General features: G+C 42.3%; 1 protein-coding gene across 1 annotated transcript in view; it reads left to right on the forward strand.

Moving 5' to 3' along the window:
* cacna1ea (calcium channel, voltage-dependent, R type, alpha 1E subunit a) overlaps positions 1-17,661 on the forward strand; it is a 116,959-nt gene that overhangs the window by 43,843 nt on the left and 55,455 nt on the right. The window contains exons 4-6 of the mRNA XM_086282292.1: positions 2,236-2,501; positions 12,276-12,382; positions 12,536-12,675. Coding sequence (XP_086138418.1) covers positions 2,236-2,501; positions 12,276-12,382; positions 12,536-12,675 — 513 coding nt within the window. The remainder of the gene's footprint in view (positions 1-2,235; positions 2,502-12,275; positions 12,383-12,535; positions 12,676-17,661) is intronic.

Raw genomic sequence — 17,661 nt, forward strand, 5'->3', positions numbered from 1 at the left:
TCATCACTCCGACGGACTGTTACGGGGAAATCCGAGGCGTCTCTTCAGCTTAAATGTCAGATATTTTTGCCTCTTGTGCGTTCTATTTTTAACGCCTATAATGTGTTGGAGCACTAATGACTTGGAAGCCACACACCATTGATCACTGCCTTCGTCATAGCACCATTACAAAAGCCGCATCAGTGCCGGTGTCGTGGTTAACTCTCCCCTGTGGTTCCTCTTTTCTTTGTCTTCTGTTTCCATCATCATCCGTTTACTCTCTCTCTCTCTGTCAGTTAGAAAAATTATCTGATGAAAGCCGGTGGATTTTATTTTTGCATTAACTCCCTCAATTGTGCCATTAGATAAAACCTTTTAAGGCTGAAGTTATACATATGAGTTCATATATTTTTGGGCAGGGACTGTTTAGAGTCTCATTACCAACCCGTCAAAGACGAGGCTGTGTTTATTTGGACATTTGTCCCTATGGTTACAAATCACTAATATGTCAATCCTCTTCTTGGTACTTTGACATTCTTGCCTGTCTGTGCCTATTTTAAAGCTGTAAAAAGCAGTTAACAAATATACATTTTTCAGTAATTTCCTAAATCCAGTGCATAGTGTAGTCTAAGTGGTTCGGGGCTATTTTCAGCTGTAAATTAATTAACATTTAGTGTGATAATGAGCAGCCTATTTAAAGCCCGCTGATGTGTGTGAGACTGATACATGCGGGATTTGCAAAGTAGAAGTGTCCGGCTTTTTTATGATGATGGAAATGTCATCCAGTGCAGTTGCTCATTATTTATTTATCTGTTTGTTTGTTTTTAACAAGGATTAACTTTATAAGCTGACTCTCATTATTGCTTGTTCCACATTAAGGTTTCGTGCGACTATATAAAGATTTTATTCCTTCATTCTGAAAACGTGTCATCATCCTCACACAGCAGCGTGACTCGCCCTCACTACGTGACTCGCAATAGTGGGTTTTGAACCCCGTAATTAGCCGAAGAAGCTCGCTGCTGTCCTCCTGAGTGTATTTAACAACAGGTGTTTACTCCTCGTCAGATCTGATGCGTGAGCAGCATCCGGGTTGCTCTCCCTGAGGTGTGAACCGAGCAGGGTGAACAACAAAAGTCAAAACAAACATGACAGCGTGGCCTCTGTTCAGATAGAAGCTGACCAGCCGACCTGTATAAGTGATCCGGTGAACATTGGGGTTTTTAAAAGGCTGTTGCGCACATTTTTACTGAAACCATTAATCCGTGTGTGTTATGACTTATGGCTATTTCAAATATTTACCTTTGGAATAAGTCGTTTACCTAATGCTTGATGTGTGGTTAGACATAATCTCTTGGAGATTGAGGCGAATAACTGTTTCCATTATATGCTGACATTATTTATTCCACCCGTGACTCGTGTTTTATCTGTCTTTCTTTCCTGTCAGCACCCGATTTGTTAACTATATTCACACCTCGCGAGCTGCATAGGTTGGACAGAGGTTATTAGTGTTGATCCTGTCGCATTAGGAGACACAGTTCACTCCTCCTGCTCTCACACTGCGGGGGAAAGAGGAGACGCTTCCTTTACCTACTACCCTGCTGCAGACGAGGCGGGTTTTTCTTTCCCGTCTCAGAGACAGTCAGCTTATTTTGTTGGCATGGAAAATGTCAAAGTTCTTTTCCCTTCGTGCTCTTAACGCACGCTCTTGGTCGCTCTGCTGGTAGGTGGTCAGCAGAGAAGAGGAGACGGGAGATGTGCTCTGAATTAGTCAGTGGACTGTTGCTAGTTTATTTAAAAATCCATGGATCAACCTGCTCTTCTGCTTTTCGCGCAGGGGACTGAGGATGGCTGAAGACGTGACCTGTTGCAGCTTTTCTTTCAGATTTTAGTGCTTGGATGTAAAACGGAGCAAAATGAATCAGTTTTCTCGGTGTGGCGGATTGTTAAATGAAGACGAGTTGAATTACTTTTTGGGACTTGTGTGTTTTTGCGCAAAGCGACTTATTTGGGGAAATTGACTCGGGGTTTTGTCCGGGCTGCTTACTGGAGCGATTCTGTGATTTTTCTTTTCTAACTTTAAAAGCACCGGTCGCGGTGTTGTTACAAAAAACCCTGACGATGGTCTAAAACTGATCAGGATCTCGCCACCCCGCCGCTGTCACGCCGAGCGCGGTACCGCGCCCTGCTTTCTAGGAGAGTATAACCGCATTTTCTCCCCTTTCTCATCCCACCTCCCGTGTGGTTTGCTTTTAACAGAATGGCCCGTTTCGGAGACGACGTCCCGGGCTTGTTGAGTTCAGGGGATGGAGGGTCAGAGCGCATCCGGAACCGCGATGGCGCTGCCGTGTCTACAGGTGGTATATCTCCAGCTTTCAAGCAGACCAAAGCGCAGCGTGCCCGCACCATGGCCTTGTACAACCCTATTCCGGTCAGGGAGAACTGCTTCACCGTCAACAGGTCGCTCTTCATCTTCGGCGAGGACAACGTGGTCAGGAAGTACGCCAAGAAAATCACTGAGTGGCCATATCCTTTTCAGCTTCACGGTGAAAGCACACTCATCCAGTATCTGCACAGACTCGTGTAAATAAAGTACAGCGGTGAGTAAACTGTTATCCAATTGGTTAAAACAAATTAAGTTTATTTGTGGTTCTACAGTCTCAATACTTTCTCCTCATATTTCCACAAGTTGTGCCCAATTTCACAGAGGGCAGAAGTGCTTCAGTATGTTGCCCTCAGTTTCTCAGTGCAACAGAGACTCAAGTGTAAATTTCAGCACCATGGACAGCACACACGGGACAATATGTAAGAAATTAAGTCTTCACCACATAAACAGGCTCACCTGGTTCTTAGGGTGCAGTAAGGAAAAAAGAGGCAAAGAGCAGGATACAAAACAAGTTAGAATCAGACTTTTTTCAGACTCGTAGGCTTAATTTTGCTATTCTATATAACAAAAATACAAAATGACTGAAGTTCTCGATCAGATTGACAAAGATTATGGCTAAAGCAGCTTCTAGAGGGTGTTAGTGGGTGTCAATGGAAAGTGGGTTAGAGGAACATGAAAGTTCATGTCTGTAAATCTTCTCTGTCAACAATAAGCCGTGACGGCCTGCTTTTTCCATCATATCCACTGCCTCAACTCAAACTCAAGCTGACTGTTCAGTTAACCCACAGAAAATCAATTCAGAGGTGCTTCCGTAACTCATTTGGTGTTTTTGGTCACTTTTTACAGCAAAATGTTACCCAGGACCTGATTATTACATCTCGCTGTTTCTGAAAGAAACACTGTTATCAGCTTGTTGCTGCTGGCAACAACACACACACACACACACACACACACACACACACACACACACACACACACACACACACAAACTGTCCATTGGTGACATGTTTGTGCTTCTGCAGCACAGCTCACCAGGTGTCCTGGCCAGGTGTGGCCTCTTTACTGACTATTGTTCTGCTCCATTCAACAGCTTCCTGACTGACTAACTGGCCTACTGCTGATTTAAAAAAACCCAGCAAATAGAATGAGTCCGCTTCTATTGTGGAGTATTGTGTCTATTGTTGTTTTCTCTGGGTTTGCCTCTTTATTGAGTTGATTAAATATAGAAGGAGATTTCAATCAACGCTCGGGGAGGAAAAGCATTATAGCGTGTGCGTTTATTATATTACAGCTTCCGAACCTGCAGGGGCTGGGTTATTACCAATATTGATACTATAACTGCACCGATGAGACACATTTTGTGTTCTGCAGCAAGGAATGAATTGTCTTTAAATAAAAATAAAGCGTGTGCTGTAGTGACCAAAAAGAAAAAAGCAATGATCCAGAATAACCTCCAGGTTAATGTGTCGCGGTGGAGGGAGTGTCTACTTACATATAATGAGCTCTACTGTATCTGATTAACAGACATTTACAGGAATTATATGTAATGATGTCTGATCGTTGTGTCATGTGCATTACAACCAGTCATTAGTCACTGACTCATACTATATTACACTGTTTACTAATATTGTTTTGAAGAGAGTGATGCTGAGCTGACTGATGCTGTGTTCTGGTCAACATCGTATGTGCCTGTTATGATCACTGTTCTGAGTATGAAGGTTCAGGCACAGCAAGAAAGCACAGATAATGCAGAAAGTGCAGTGAAATCTATGAACAAAGTGGTTTCAAAGGAAAGGTTTTACATTTTGGGAGATATTGATGCTTATTTCCTTTCTTCCAAAGACTTGAGATTAGACTGCACTTGTATTAAAGAGTAGCCTAATAGGCCGTTGATTCTGTGGGGTAACCTGGCAACAAATAATAGAATTTGCTGAGATTTTCTTGCTGACTAAACTAAAATGTGGATCAGATACTTTCATACTTATAATAATAATTAATGATGAAAACATTGTTTCTGGGCATTTGCCAGAAAATGGTTGTCAACCAGTGGAGTAGCCTATCAGACAGAAAAGGAGTCGGAGAACTGCCTCGTCCTGTACAAGGACAAGTATCAGCACCTCAAAAGGTCAACAATTAATGTGTTATATGTCTCTTTTCTAATCCACTCAAGTCATGCTTTTACATTATCATGTACTTAACTACTTGTTAGCCAAGAACACTGACTTCCTGGGAGTTAGTCATCTCTATGCAATTGGCAGGAAACCTGCATCTTTTCCAGAAATCATTTTTGTTGTTATTCCAAAAGTTGCAAACTTTAAATAGACCAAGCAAAGCACCTCACAAATGTACTTGGTGCAATGGTTTGCAACTTGTACTGGTCCTCTCAGAGATAGACGTGAACAAATGCACACACATATATGCACAGTCTCTGCAGTACATCAGGTAAAGGTCAGCCTCGTGGTTGGAGCAAAACTTGCTCCTGTCACCTCACCGTAAGAGCTTCTTTTTTTTCTTCTGAGTGCTCAATTAACAGCAGATGATCAATTAAGGAATTATCCAGAAGCTTCCGTGGCTGGGTGTGTAAGGATGGAGCGAGAATGGTGTGTGGGCTTATTAGAGCACATCAGATTGTGTTTTGATGGTTATTTGCGTCCGTGATTTCTTATATGGAGTACAGTCTCTCTTTGGAAGGTGTGGTTCAATGTGCAGTCGATAGAAGCCGACGGAGGCCTGGTCTGATAAGGCAGTTATGATGAATTTGCCCAGGTCCAGAGTTTAGTGTGGCAGGCCTGGTGAGGACTTGCAGCTGCTTCTCCTGTCTGATCCCCACTGGGATACCCCCCAACGGGAAGTTTCCCATTGAGAAGGTACACTTCTAAATAATTGATTGATGGTTTTAATGGTTTGTTTCATCAGTGATGCACACAGAAATAATCATGTGAGAGCTGGTTAGCACACTTTGAGCTTCTAAGTATAAAACGGTGCATATATCCTGCCTTATCAGAGACATTCTGTAGTTTTCGCTATGAAATCTAACTAAGATTTAAAATACAATCGCTAATTTAACCAAGGGGGAGTCAGCTTATGATGAACTGATCTAACTGCATCCTAATAACCTTTACTTACACTTACATGCTGCGCGGTTAGTCTATTTTTTGTCCAATTCAAAAGTCAGATTTTTTTCATATTCAAACTTTTTTAGTGAATGAGAGAAGATTTCTAAAGTGAAAGTCTCTAGCTGTTCACATAACCAGTATACAAAGCAAATATGACATATGTCTCACCCTGCTACAATGTGCTTTATCATAATTTACAGTAAATGTGCGTCTTTATAGCCTAAGAGAGTGGTATAGTGTATATAAGGAAGGGCTGCAGCTGCGAGTTCACAGTTTGAGGGCTAAGCTACTGCATATAAACATAACTGAATGAATTATGTCTGCATTTATTCTCAAGATTGACTGGCGAGCTCTGCAGGCCACTGAAGTATAGAGGCATTGTGAAATTGAACGGAGATTTGACTATGATGCCATTACATCCATCCTTATGACAATAATTCAAGTTTAATAAATATAAATTAAGTTCTCCATAAAGATTATTTCTCAGGCTTAAAGAGAGCTCCAAATGGAGATCACACCAGTAACTTTCTTATGTGTTTACGTATTTAATACTGGCCTCTGCCACAAACACACGGACCTATACACATATGCCACAAATAATTTACAGAGTTCTAATAAAGCCGGCTCAGATGCCTGCGATTCGTTTTGATTTTCACCTCCATGTAATGATAATCACAGCGGCTTGGATCCAATCTGGGCATGAACGTATTCTCAGTTGCACAGGGCACCACACTCTGTCTCCATTTCTATTTTTACACGCATGTTTGAGGAGTCGAGGCACAGTGCCAGTGTCACTGTGACTTGGGATTGCTCACAAGATAGCTTGCGCTAAAGCTGGTAGACGAATCATGATTGACGTCACACATCAGCTGACACCCAGTGAAGCACCGAGGAGGGGGAATGGGTTTGGTTTAGGACTTCTGTTAAATTTGTCCCTACAAGTGAACCAGAGATCCAGCTTTTCACTCTTCCTTGGAGAATGCAAATCAATCCCACATGGATCCAACGTTTCCAAGCAGAACATTGCTAGCTTAGCCTTCTTCCTATAGTGCTTCCTCGTGCCAACACTTCCTCACACATCAGGTAAAATTATGCATCATTTATCAGACAAGGCAACCTTCTTCCATTCATAGGAGGTGGTTTCCATGGTGGATGGGGGTCAATATGGGCAGTCTGATGTGATGTAGCCCCATATATGCAACATTTGAACCAGTATTAAGGTTTTCAGAATTATTCACAAGTAGAAACAAGACGAGAGAGAAACCACGGCTGTGCAATATAACACTAATAAGAGTTTACTATCATCCGTCCGTCCTTCCGTCTCCCACCCACCTCTACCTCCCTGGTGAAATTACCTTCTATAGTAAATGTTTCACATATAGGTATGAAATGTTAAAATACCTATAAAACTAAAACATTTACATTTTCAAAGAGCAGCCTTCACTCACACATCAATGACCCTGTTGATGTAAACTCATGGTCATGCAATACCAAATTGTTTTCAAGCCCAGAGCATGTTATGTTCAAAATGTTACCTGGTTTGACATATTCAATTCATTCACTGTTGTCCACATATCTGAAGTTGGGTGGTAGCAGGATAAGCAGAGTAGTGTCCTCCTTAGAAACACTTTCGAGTACCTGCTGTGGGATCCCAAAGCATTCATAGACCAGTTGAGACATATCATCTCTCCATTGTGTTCAAGGTTTAATTCAATTATATTTTACTTGTATAGCACCAAATCACAACAGCAGTTGCCTCAAATCGCTTTACATTGTAAGGTAAAGACCCTACGATAATATAGAGAAAGCAGAGAAAACCCCAACAATCATATGACTCCCAAGGACCAAGTTCTTGGGCGACAGTGGGAAGGAAAAGCTCCCTTTTAACAGGAAGAAACCTCAGGTAGAACCAGGGAGGGGCGCCATCTTGCCATGACCTGTAGAGGGTGAGGGGAGGAAATCGGGACAAGGATACGCTGTGAGAACCAGAGATTAATAATATCTAATTATTAATATCTTTTTTTTTTGTGTGTGTGTCCCGTTTGGATCTTTAGCCATCAGAATTGTTGTCTTAAGGCCAAGAAAGATGCCAGGCAGATTTATTTTACCAAGTGGATCATCATGGCCTTGCCATATTGGTCCATTTGATTGACCTTTATTATAATTATGTATTTATTTTATTTTCAGTTGCTACAAACGGGACAGACATGACTGGGGGATAGGACAGGGAGAAAGAATGAAAGAAAGAGAGGGAGAGAAAGAAAACCAAAGGGGAGAAGAGACGGTGAGAAGGGGGGAAGAAAGGAAAAAAAAAAAACACAAACAAAACACCTGGGTCACCTGTATGGAGAAAAAAAACAGAAGAGAAAGCAAACAACAAAGAGCAACATAATAAAAAAAACAGCACCATCACAATAAACTAGCTAGCAGTAGATATCAGTAGATACTAAATAATAAACGATATTGTGCAGCACGCAAGATAGACAGCGCACAATGTGCTTTGAGGCAGCAGCCAAGAAAGGTGTAGTCCGCGTCTGTGAACACCCGTGTGAACACCTGTGTGGATCAGCATGCTTGCATTCCAAAGGTTTCTCCATGTAACGATCTGCTAGGGAGTGTGGGGGGAGCCACAGCCCCGTCCTCCAGGGTATGAAGCAGGTATGGAGGAGATCCAGGCCCCAGAGTATAAGGACCCAAGGAGGACCACCAAAGGGGGGGAACCGTGCCACCCTCCTGGGAAGAGCTGAGTAGAGCCCCAAAGGAGAGGTCACCCCGCAGCTACGGAGCAGGGGCAAGAGGGGGTTGCAGTGGCGTGCCCGCGGGCTCTGCCGGCAGCCAGCTGTGCCAGAGAGGACCGAGCTTCAGGCCCAGAGGCCTGAGGGCATCCCACCCCCCGGAAGGAGCCCAGCTGGGCCACAGGCGCCCGGCCCCGCCAATCAGCCACCAGGAGTGAGCCGGTACATACATGAGCGCCCAGCCCCAGACGACAAGGACCACCAACACACCAACGTCTGAGGGCATCAACCACCGGCAGGGAGTGTGGTGAGGGGAGATAGGCCTCCGTACTTAGGAGGGCCTGAGATGTACCCAGAGAGGTTGAGTCTAAGACCCAACCTGACATATAGACACAGACGAACAGGCGCACGCGGACACAGACGTGCATTCCCACCCCATATGCACCACCAAATACTCGGCACTCACCCAATGTGTAGACAGACACAAATAGACACTGCACAGACAGTCGCACTCCCCAAACATACTCTATATCCCAGGTCCAGGTACCCCCGCCCCCAGAGGGGCAAGCCGCACCTAGACACAGGACATGTAACCCTTCTCTCTGGGGTGGAGGCAAGCGGACCACCTCCTTATCTGCAGTAGCGGGGAGGCCCCGCATCCCAGACCCCTAATTATTAATATCTAACAAGGCCACTTCTTCCATTTGTCCTTTTCGTTGGAGGTGCTTTCCATATTTCAATATGAAAAAAGGTGATTGAAGAAGAAAACTCGCGTCATGCCCCCAGCAGCTTAGGCCTATTGCAGCATCCAGGTCTGCAGCTGGGTCTCCTTCCAGTTGTACACATCCAGAAAACCTTCAACAGGAGGTCCCAGGAGGCGTCCTTTTTATTAGATATTTATAATAAAATGAAAGTTTATAGTACTTACAATAGGACATACACTGGCCAACATTGTTTCATCACACACTAGTAAAATCACAGGACAGAAAACAAAGATCACGCTGACGTAAAATCATGACAAAAGAAGTTTTGTGAAGACTTTCATTTATTTGTGTGTTTGCAGTGATGCCGCCTCACAGATAGTTGAGCTGCCCAGTAACCGTCTCATAGCATTGACTCTTGTCTGCAAGAGGAGCCTGTTGCCGTGGATACCTCTCTTCTTTCTCTTTCTATCTTCATTTTCTCCCCCTCTCTCTCCCCCTCAGTCTCTCTCTTCATCCTGTCTCACCCCTCCTCCAGTTTGCTGCGAGTGTTTCAGGGAATGTGGGGTGTGGCGGCTGCTCAGAGCTTTCAGAGAGCCTAAGGTGATGCTAGTTATTGCAGGGAAGTGAATCAAAAGATACACTTAAAATACAAATACAGACTAGAGCTTGAGATGTTCTTTTGGGCCGTGTTTTCCAGCTCATTTATGGATTTGTTTATCCAAAATCTTCTGGGTCAATCTGTGGTTCAGCCTAGGTTTAAGCTGGCACCCCTGCAGGCTAGTGGGAGTAAGATTGCATTTGCTCTGTTTATTTAACTTCTCATCACTCACATGTCCCAGAGTAACCCTGCTAGCTACAGCTGCCAGCACAACATCGATCTGTCCAGTTTCTTATTTAGCCTCATTCACTCCTCCTCGTCAACCTGTTTTGGAAGCTTCTAACTCTTTATATAACCATCATCTTCTCCTCCACCACTCGGCCCCCTTCATTTAAATTGTCACTTTCTCCTGTTGGATTCTTCCCTGTTGTCTCTGCCTCCTCCTTTCTTCAACTCTCCCTCTCCTCTCTGCAGATTTAAGCTCCCTTCCTTCCTTTCTTCCTCCCTCTGCTGCACATAACTAGGATAGAGGGGAATGCCCACGCAGAGCTTTAGATAAAAAGCACATTGCCGGCTTAGTTCAACCAAAGAGGGGCTGGAGTTGAACCAACAACCAATCTAGGTCTCACAGTACAGGCAGCGAAGCTCGAAGTAAGAGCGACCCTGTTTATAAGATCACAACCCAGGTCTTACCTGATAAGCCTTCTGCTACTCTGGCATTTTGTTTGTGTGTCTGCATGTCTGTGTATCCCTGTCGGCTGAGGCTGACCTCAGATAGCAAAGCTAAAGGGCTTCCAGCACGTGTTACCCTGCTGTTGGGTTCGATTCCCTGTAATTAACCTAACTGCATCCATTTGTGTTTGCTGGGAAATTCAGGTGTCACTTAATTAAAATACTTAAATAATTAAGAATTTTTGTCAGCAAATATTATGAAATGAACAAAACCAACAATGAATCGTTGATACTGAAAAGTCTTGTCTGTGTAGTCGGATCCTTATGCAGCAAATTCCTGCCAAAGAACTCGACATGCATCAACCTGCTGCTGCACTGCACAAGAGCAACACGCTTTATTTCTGTGGAGTAATGGTGATGCATTTAGAAAGCTTAATAATAGACAAGTATTCTAAAGGAAAGTATCCAGTACTGTACTTGAGCTACACTCATTCCTTTATATTTTGCTTCCAAAGACTTTCTTGTAATTTTTAAAAGTGGTTCAAACAGTTCTCCAAACTTTTTTTGTACATCTGTACTTTTTCAGTCCATTCCTTATACCGGACCATTTTCAGTGAAATGTTTTTGTTTTGTTTGTTGAAAAACTGACCTTCAAATCATTCAAGCATAAAAACTGTACCTAACTGAAGGGATAAATCTGTGTTGTATTTACACAAAATAGACAATTTAACAAAGAAACAATTTTTAAATGTATCTTGAGGCACTTTGTTAATAGCAGCTTATAACAAAAACACAGCTTGTTCCCATTTCTTTAGTTGAATCTATGAAAAATACCAAAGGTAACACAGGTCGATGGGCAAAAATCTTAAAATTGTATCTTTTAAATCCCGTTTAAAAACTCATTTATTCAACATAGCTTTTCCATCTAGTTAGTGTCCCTATTTTATATTTGGTTCAATTTCTTATTTATGTACTTTATCTTTTAGCTATATCTGTTCTTAGTAACTTTGTTCTTATATCCCCTTTTATTGCTGTATAATTAGTGCCCTTAACCTGATGACATATGTGCTACTTTGTTAATAGTCTTTTATTTATTGTCTTAACTTTCCTGTTTTTATTGTAAAGCACTTTGGTGTACCGCTGGTCTTTTAAACGTGCTATACAAATAAAGTTGTATTGTAAAAAATATTTTCTGTACCAACAAAATCATTTTTCATCAAATACTTGGCATATCTCGCCATGGTGTGTCCTTTAAGAAACTGGACATTTGGAGGCCAAAGGAAGAAGTGATAGGCCTAAAACAACATGAACAGGATCTGGAAGTCATGTTCTTAAGAAATTAAAAAAGACCTGACACAGGAACTGAGAGATGCATTTGGCCCTTCAGCTGATTCATGGGCCGTTTGCTGAAATTTAAGCAGAAATGGTCTCAGTGCAGGAGTGGCATTCAAGAAGCCATCCTGAAGCATTCATCATCTAAAAAGAGAACAGAACAAAAAGGCAGCCAACATCCAAAGACGAGCTCTGAACGTCCTTCATAGAACCTGGAGAACTATTCCTCGAGAACAATTAAGGAAATCACAAGAAGTCTTGTCCAAGAAAGTTCAGGCTGTGTTGAAGAATAAAGGTGGTCATGCCAAACATTGGATATTAAGGTTGTTACAATGGCACAAACTCTGTTTTTAGCTCACAGACTGTATTTCAGTGTGTGTTTAAATGTGTTTTAAAAATCATTGCACCTATTTCTCATTTTCAAAGCAACATGTAAAGAAATGAGGGGTTACTCAAGATGCTTGCATATACTGGCAATTGCTGACAGTAAGAAAAGCATAGAATCGATAGTATTAGTCTTTAAACTAGCATAAATCCAGAAAAAGGATACTAAAATATAGCCACTGTAGACGTAACCTATGCATCCACTGCCAAACTCCCAGTCAATAGTTTTTTTTATTATTAATCCATCTTTCTGTTTTTGGAGCATCATGACGGGACTACATATGCAATTTCATCTCACAACTTTATGCTGCATAATGAAAAACAAACTGTTGACATTATCTGAGCCAGTTGCTCCTTAACTTTAGCCTTCCACTCCATTTGAGTACATGATCCTCGCCACCATCATCGCCAACTGTATCGTGTTGGCTTTGGAGCAGCACCTTCCCGGAGAGGACAAAACACCCATGTCCAAAAGACTGGTGAGCTGCACATGATCCACAAACACAGTCACAACTCATAATCTCTCAAATCAAAATATAAGACTGTTTGAAAACGCACGACACTTTCATTTGCAGCAGCTCTTTGTCAGCTCAGTGTGAACTTATAATTTCTCTCTTGCTTTGTACTCACAGGAGAAGACAGAGCCCTACTTCATAGGGATGTTCTGTTTTGAGGCAGGCATAAAAATCATCGCCCTGGGCTTTGTGTTTCATAAAGGCTCTTACCTCAGGAATGGGTGGAACGTCATGGACTTCATTGTGGTCCTCAGTGGGTGAGTCCAACAGTGTGTGCATGTGAATGTGTGTACATTTACAGATCTGTGAAACAGGATTAGCATCTTGAATTGAAAAGGCTGGCGACTCTATGAGATTTATGGTGTGAAAATACAGTGCGCAGTGTTCTTAGCCTCTTTTTTAAGGAGCTCGCAGTTATTTCTAGCACCATTGGCTTCAAATGCTTTGCCTACTTGTTGCTTATTCATTGGTAATGTTTGAAACCTGAAAATCTTTCTTTTATTGTGGAATTTATGTTGCTAAAGCTGATGAGTGAACCATATAAAAGTCACACAGGAAGTCTTTTGTGTACCTTATAATGAAAGTGGGACGGTGGGAAAGTAAACCTCTTCTAAACCAACTGTTATTTGCTCTTTTTGTCTAAACTTAAACACATTATACTATGAATAATGCTACTGGTGCCTTGCTGGGGAAAGAACCAGGTGAGGATGAGTGTGCCATATCATATTTCATATTCATAATATAGGACATGTACCTGTGTATACAGCCAACAGTGACCTTTATCCAAACAGAACAGAGTAAAGGACATTTGCATCGTGCTTTTTATTCCATTAGTACGTTCAGAGTAACAGTTTCTATTTGCTTGAATAAGTTGTGCAGTGCTTAGTATTCACATAAAGGTACTCTTCTGTTTTTATGTAGCTGATTAAATTAACATTAGAAAAAAATATCCCAAAATTTAATTTTCCAGGAAACGCGCAGAGGGACAGATGTGGAGAGTCCAGAGCTAAACTGTGGAGAGCCAAACACTCAGTGGCAGCTACTGTACATAGTCTCCCAGGCAAAAACTCCAGGGGGGGCTCCAATCAGCATTCATCACCATTATGTTATAAATAATCTGACACTAATAGAGCAGAGCTGGACACATCAGGCTGCCGTGCTAGCTAAGTTCTAACTTCAAAATAAATGAAATAATTTCATTTCATTTAATAAATGATGATTTAAGTCTCCCCCACAGTTGAGGCTAGATATATGTATATATATATATACATTTATATGCTTGTGGTGCTTTATCAACTCTAAAGCTTTCAGAAAGGTGTTTTAGTGCAGCGGTCCCCAACCCCCGGGCCTCGGACCGGTACTGGTCCGTGAGTCGTTTGGTACCGGGCCGCGAGAGTTGAGGCTCAGGTTTTCAGCGTTATTTTGTTATCGTTTTTATCGTTAACTCGGTTTTCCTGGGTCTTTTCACGTGTGTTATGAATAAATCTTCTTTTTTTCGGTACCGGTACTGGTTTTATTTTGTTGTATTTATCCGCGACACCTTAAAGGCCGGTCCGTGAAAATATTGTCGGGCATAAACCGGTCCGTGGCGCAAAAAAGGTTGGAGACCGCTGCTTTAGTGCAATCAAAACTCTGCAAGAAACCACAAAACATTTAACTATATCTGTTGTTATGAAACCCACCAGAAAAAATATCTAATGAATGTAAACATTTTGGCTAAAGAGGTCCTCCCTCTCTCAAGTTTTGGTCTGCTGTAGCAGAGCCGGTCCTCAAGTGTCTGAAATTCAGCACACAAACAACTTGTCTGATCAACAGGTTGTGATAACGCAGTAAGAGGCTGCGCTCTGCCAGCACAGGCAGGGAAGCTAAACATGAATGTGAATAAGCCTGAATTTGAAATACTTAAAGCAACAGATTTGTAAATATTTAATGAGGAGAAAGTACACGTGTGTGGACCTCAAGGCCAGTCAGTTTTGCTCTGTGAATGTAAACATGACCAACCATGAATTTCCACACACTAAACTTCAGTGTGCTATGACCAGAGCACTGTACTGGAAGCTGACTAAGCTGTTGAAAAGCATCTCACTCAGTGTACTTACAGTACATTAATTGAATGGGAGTTAAAGACTCTGGGGATGCTCAGCCTGCTCTGTGGGGGGGGGAAGGTGTTGCATTAAAATCCTCGGGAGACACGAGCGCCTCATTGTCAGAGCAGAGAGGGAAATGCTCATGGTTCAAAGGAAGAGCTTGATGAGACAGCAGATCAACCTCGACACCTGTCTCTCGCTCACACACACACACACACACACACACACACACACACACACACACACACACACACACACACAAATGAAATATTAATCAAGTCACAGGATAGAAGTACAAAGGGTGGCAGACACGGTTCTTAGAGAATTCTACATGATTCTGGCTGTTCAATTATTGATGAGGTCGGGCTTCTCATGATACTCCGCTCGCTGTTGGAGAGAGGAAGGACGTGAAGTTTGAGGAGAAAGATGGAGGAGAGGAGGGCACGGGAGAGGGGCGGCGTGGAGAGATGAGTTTTGTTCCCGCCTCAAGCCTGTTGATCGGCTGACGCCACTGTCACATACTCTTGTGAGGACACTCAACATACAGGCTGTTCTGATGTGCTTGTATCTTCTGAGTGTGCTGGGCTCCAGTCATGTAAATGTAAATGAATGCATCTGCGTGTAAGTTTCACGTGATGATGTTTCAGATGAATTCCATCTTTACCGAACAGATATTTGGGGCAAAAAACAGATGAAGGAACTTTTATAAACGTGAACAACAGCAGCTGCATTTATTCCACTCTCGCATGCTGTGGGTTGAATTTGAACTACCAGTTGTGACTCAGGGCGGAAACATGCTCGATCTGGCTGAAATAGCCTCTAAGGTTTTATTGTATTAATATTCATCATGATGAAGTGAGCTGCAGATAGTTCCCTCTCTAAATTATCATTTTAGCCCGTGCAAAGATAAATTAATGAAAATGTTCTCACCGTGTCTCTCTCTGTTTCCCTTTTTCCTTCCACACGTTCAACACTTCCAGTGCACATCAGCACTTCCAGACTTCTAGGCTATCACTCTAGGTTTGCAACTTTATTGGAAAGCAGATAAATGTTATGAGATCTGGTTGGTATTATGAGATGTAACACCAGTTTTGTCTATCAGTCAGTAATTAGGAGGTCTCTACAGACAGGAAGAGTCTGAGTGTGTTGCAAATATTCTGCATATAGATGCTTTCAAATACAAACACTGAACTGTATTCATATTCCATTACAGTCGCTTGGCAGCGTCCCTCTATTTTTGATTGATTGATTGATTGAATCTTTATTTTGAACATGTTGAAAAAGTACAACAAAATAGAATTAAAAGAGACAAATGAACAAAGCAAAACAAAAGGAAAGAGAGCAACCACAACTCCAAATAAAGTTCATGTTCAAAAAGGAGCAGGAAGAAGCAAAATTGCAACCAAATTTTCATTGTGGTTGTAAAGCAACACTTTCATTCGTGTAGCACTGCAAAGAAAGTTTCTGTGCAATGAGACGGCGACAGCTGAGCTAAAGTAGGAGCAAGAAAGACTGAAACGGTGACCAGTCAAGCGATTTTTATCCCTTGGCTGCAAAAAGGTTGATGGGGTGTTGGCCTGACACCCTCTGTCCTCAAAGGATGCCATCCAGAAACTTCAAGAAAGATAAACAGGCAGAATAACTGTTGATGCAAATAATCAAAGTACCAATAATCAAATTAACATATGGAGAAACAAAAAGAGTGAACATTTAAGGCAAATACAGCATTACATATTCAAAAAATGTGCGTCAAAGAAGACATTGAGCAATATTAGATGCTGCTAAATGTTTCAGGAGCATGTGAATGTTGACCTCAGAGTGCAGTCAGTCAGTTAACAGTGAAGTGAGAGTGTGCTCTGTGCTCTTTGTGAGCCCCAAAGATATTAAGTGGGGAAAAGACGATTACATATTTTGTTTTACTCACTTGATAAATAAACAGTTTGACCTCCATTTTTGAAAAAATGATCACGTGAGGGGATTATTGTTTTTTATTTACCTTGTGGGACTCTGAGAGATTCTGTTTATGTGTGTTGAAGCCTGCAGTCACCAAAACGCTCAGAAATAGCAACTTCAAGTGGACTTGACTTACAAGATTATGAGTTCTTATAGTGCAGTTACAACAAGCCTGCAGTAAATCCACTACGCTTTCAATCACACAGGCGGGAGCCCTCATTTAAAACTTTGCCCGTGGAAGCATAACACACGAGTGTTAGCTCAGACTACTAAACCTTTCCTCAGTGAGTACCCCGGACTCCCTCAACATTTTGTGCGAACATGTGTAATTATGGAAGCATTTGCTAAAAGTGTCAACGCTGGAGGCTGTGATTACCTCAGCAAGCTTCCTTGGTGTTTCAAGCTGGCCTGTATTACACAGAGCGCGCGAGTGGGAGGGAGGTATGAAAAACCAGATGGCACTTACTGTTTCCTCAAAAGCTGTTATTGTGTAACGGAGGGCTGTTGTGGTGGAAATTGGAATAGAGGGTTTTCCTCAGGCCCGCTCACATGGTTCACCAGCCGGTTACTCCTGCTGAAAAAGCAAGCTGTGAGGCAGAGCAGCGAGGAGGAGAAGCATGGGAGAAAGAAAGGAAGTGAAGAAAAAGGAAGTGAAGAAGGACGAGATGGATAGAGCTGGAGCAAATACGAAGAAAGACTATTTGCGTAATCGCACGTACTAATTGGTATCGTGGTCGACGCGTTGGCTGGTAAGCCCTCCATTAGAGTGGCAAAAGTTGGCAGAGGCAACGCCCACCACGGGTTTGTTTCATCACTGTGTGCCAGACCCTCAGGGGGGTGAGGAGGGGGGGTGGTTAGCTCAGAGGCAGCTGATGAGTGTAAAGATAAGGAACCTGGGAGATGAGCATTTCTCTGTGGCTCTTATATATAGGATAATGTTTTCATAAACATTGCTGCCAAGTTTGTTATGAAGATTTTTTTCAGTCTTTTCTTCTTTACTTCAGAAAACACATCTTGATTTTATTCATTTGGATCCCCATTAACTGTGCCCTAGAGCTCAGCCAGTCTATAGAGATACTGCCAGCTAAGTACCTGAAATGTAATTTTGGAACACCAACAAGTAGAAAGAGGAGAGGGCTGTTTAGAAAGCCTGTGACAGGAAAATGTCTGAAGCACAGAGGGAGGGAAAGATACTCGGGAAAA

Source organism: Aulonocara sp. 'chitande type north' Nkhata Bay, linkage group LG23 (assembly GCF_057382095.1).
Source record: "Aulonocara sp. 'chitande type north' Nkhata Bay isolate Kocher_YH1m ecotype deep benthic linkage group LG23, A_spYH_male_GT1.1, whole genome shotgun sequence".
NCBI lineage: Eukaryota > Metazoa > Chordata > Actinopteri > Cichliformes > Cichlidae > Aulonocara > Aulonocara sp. 'chitande type north' Nkhata Bay.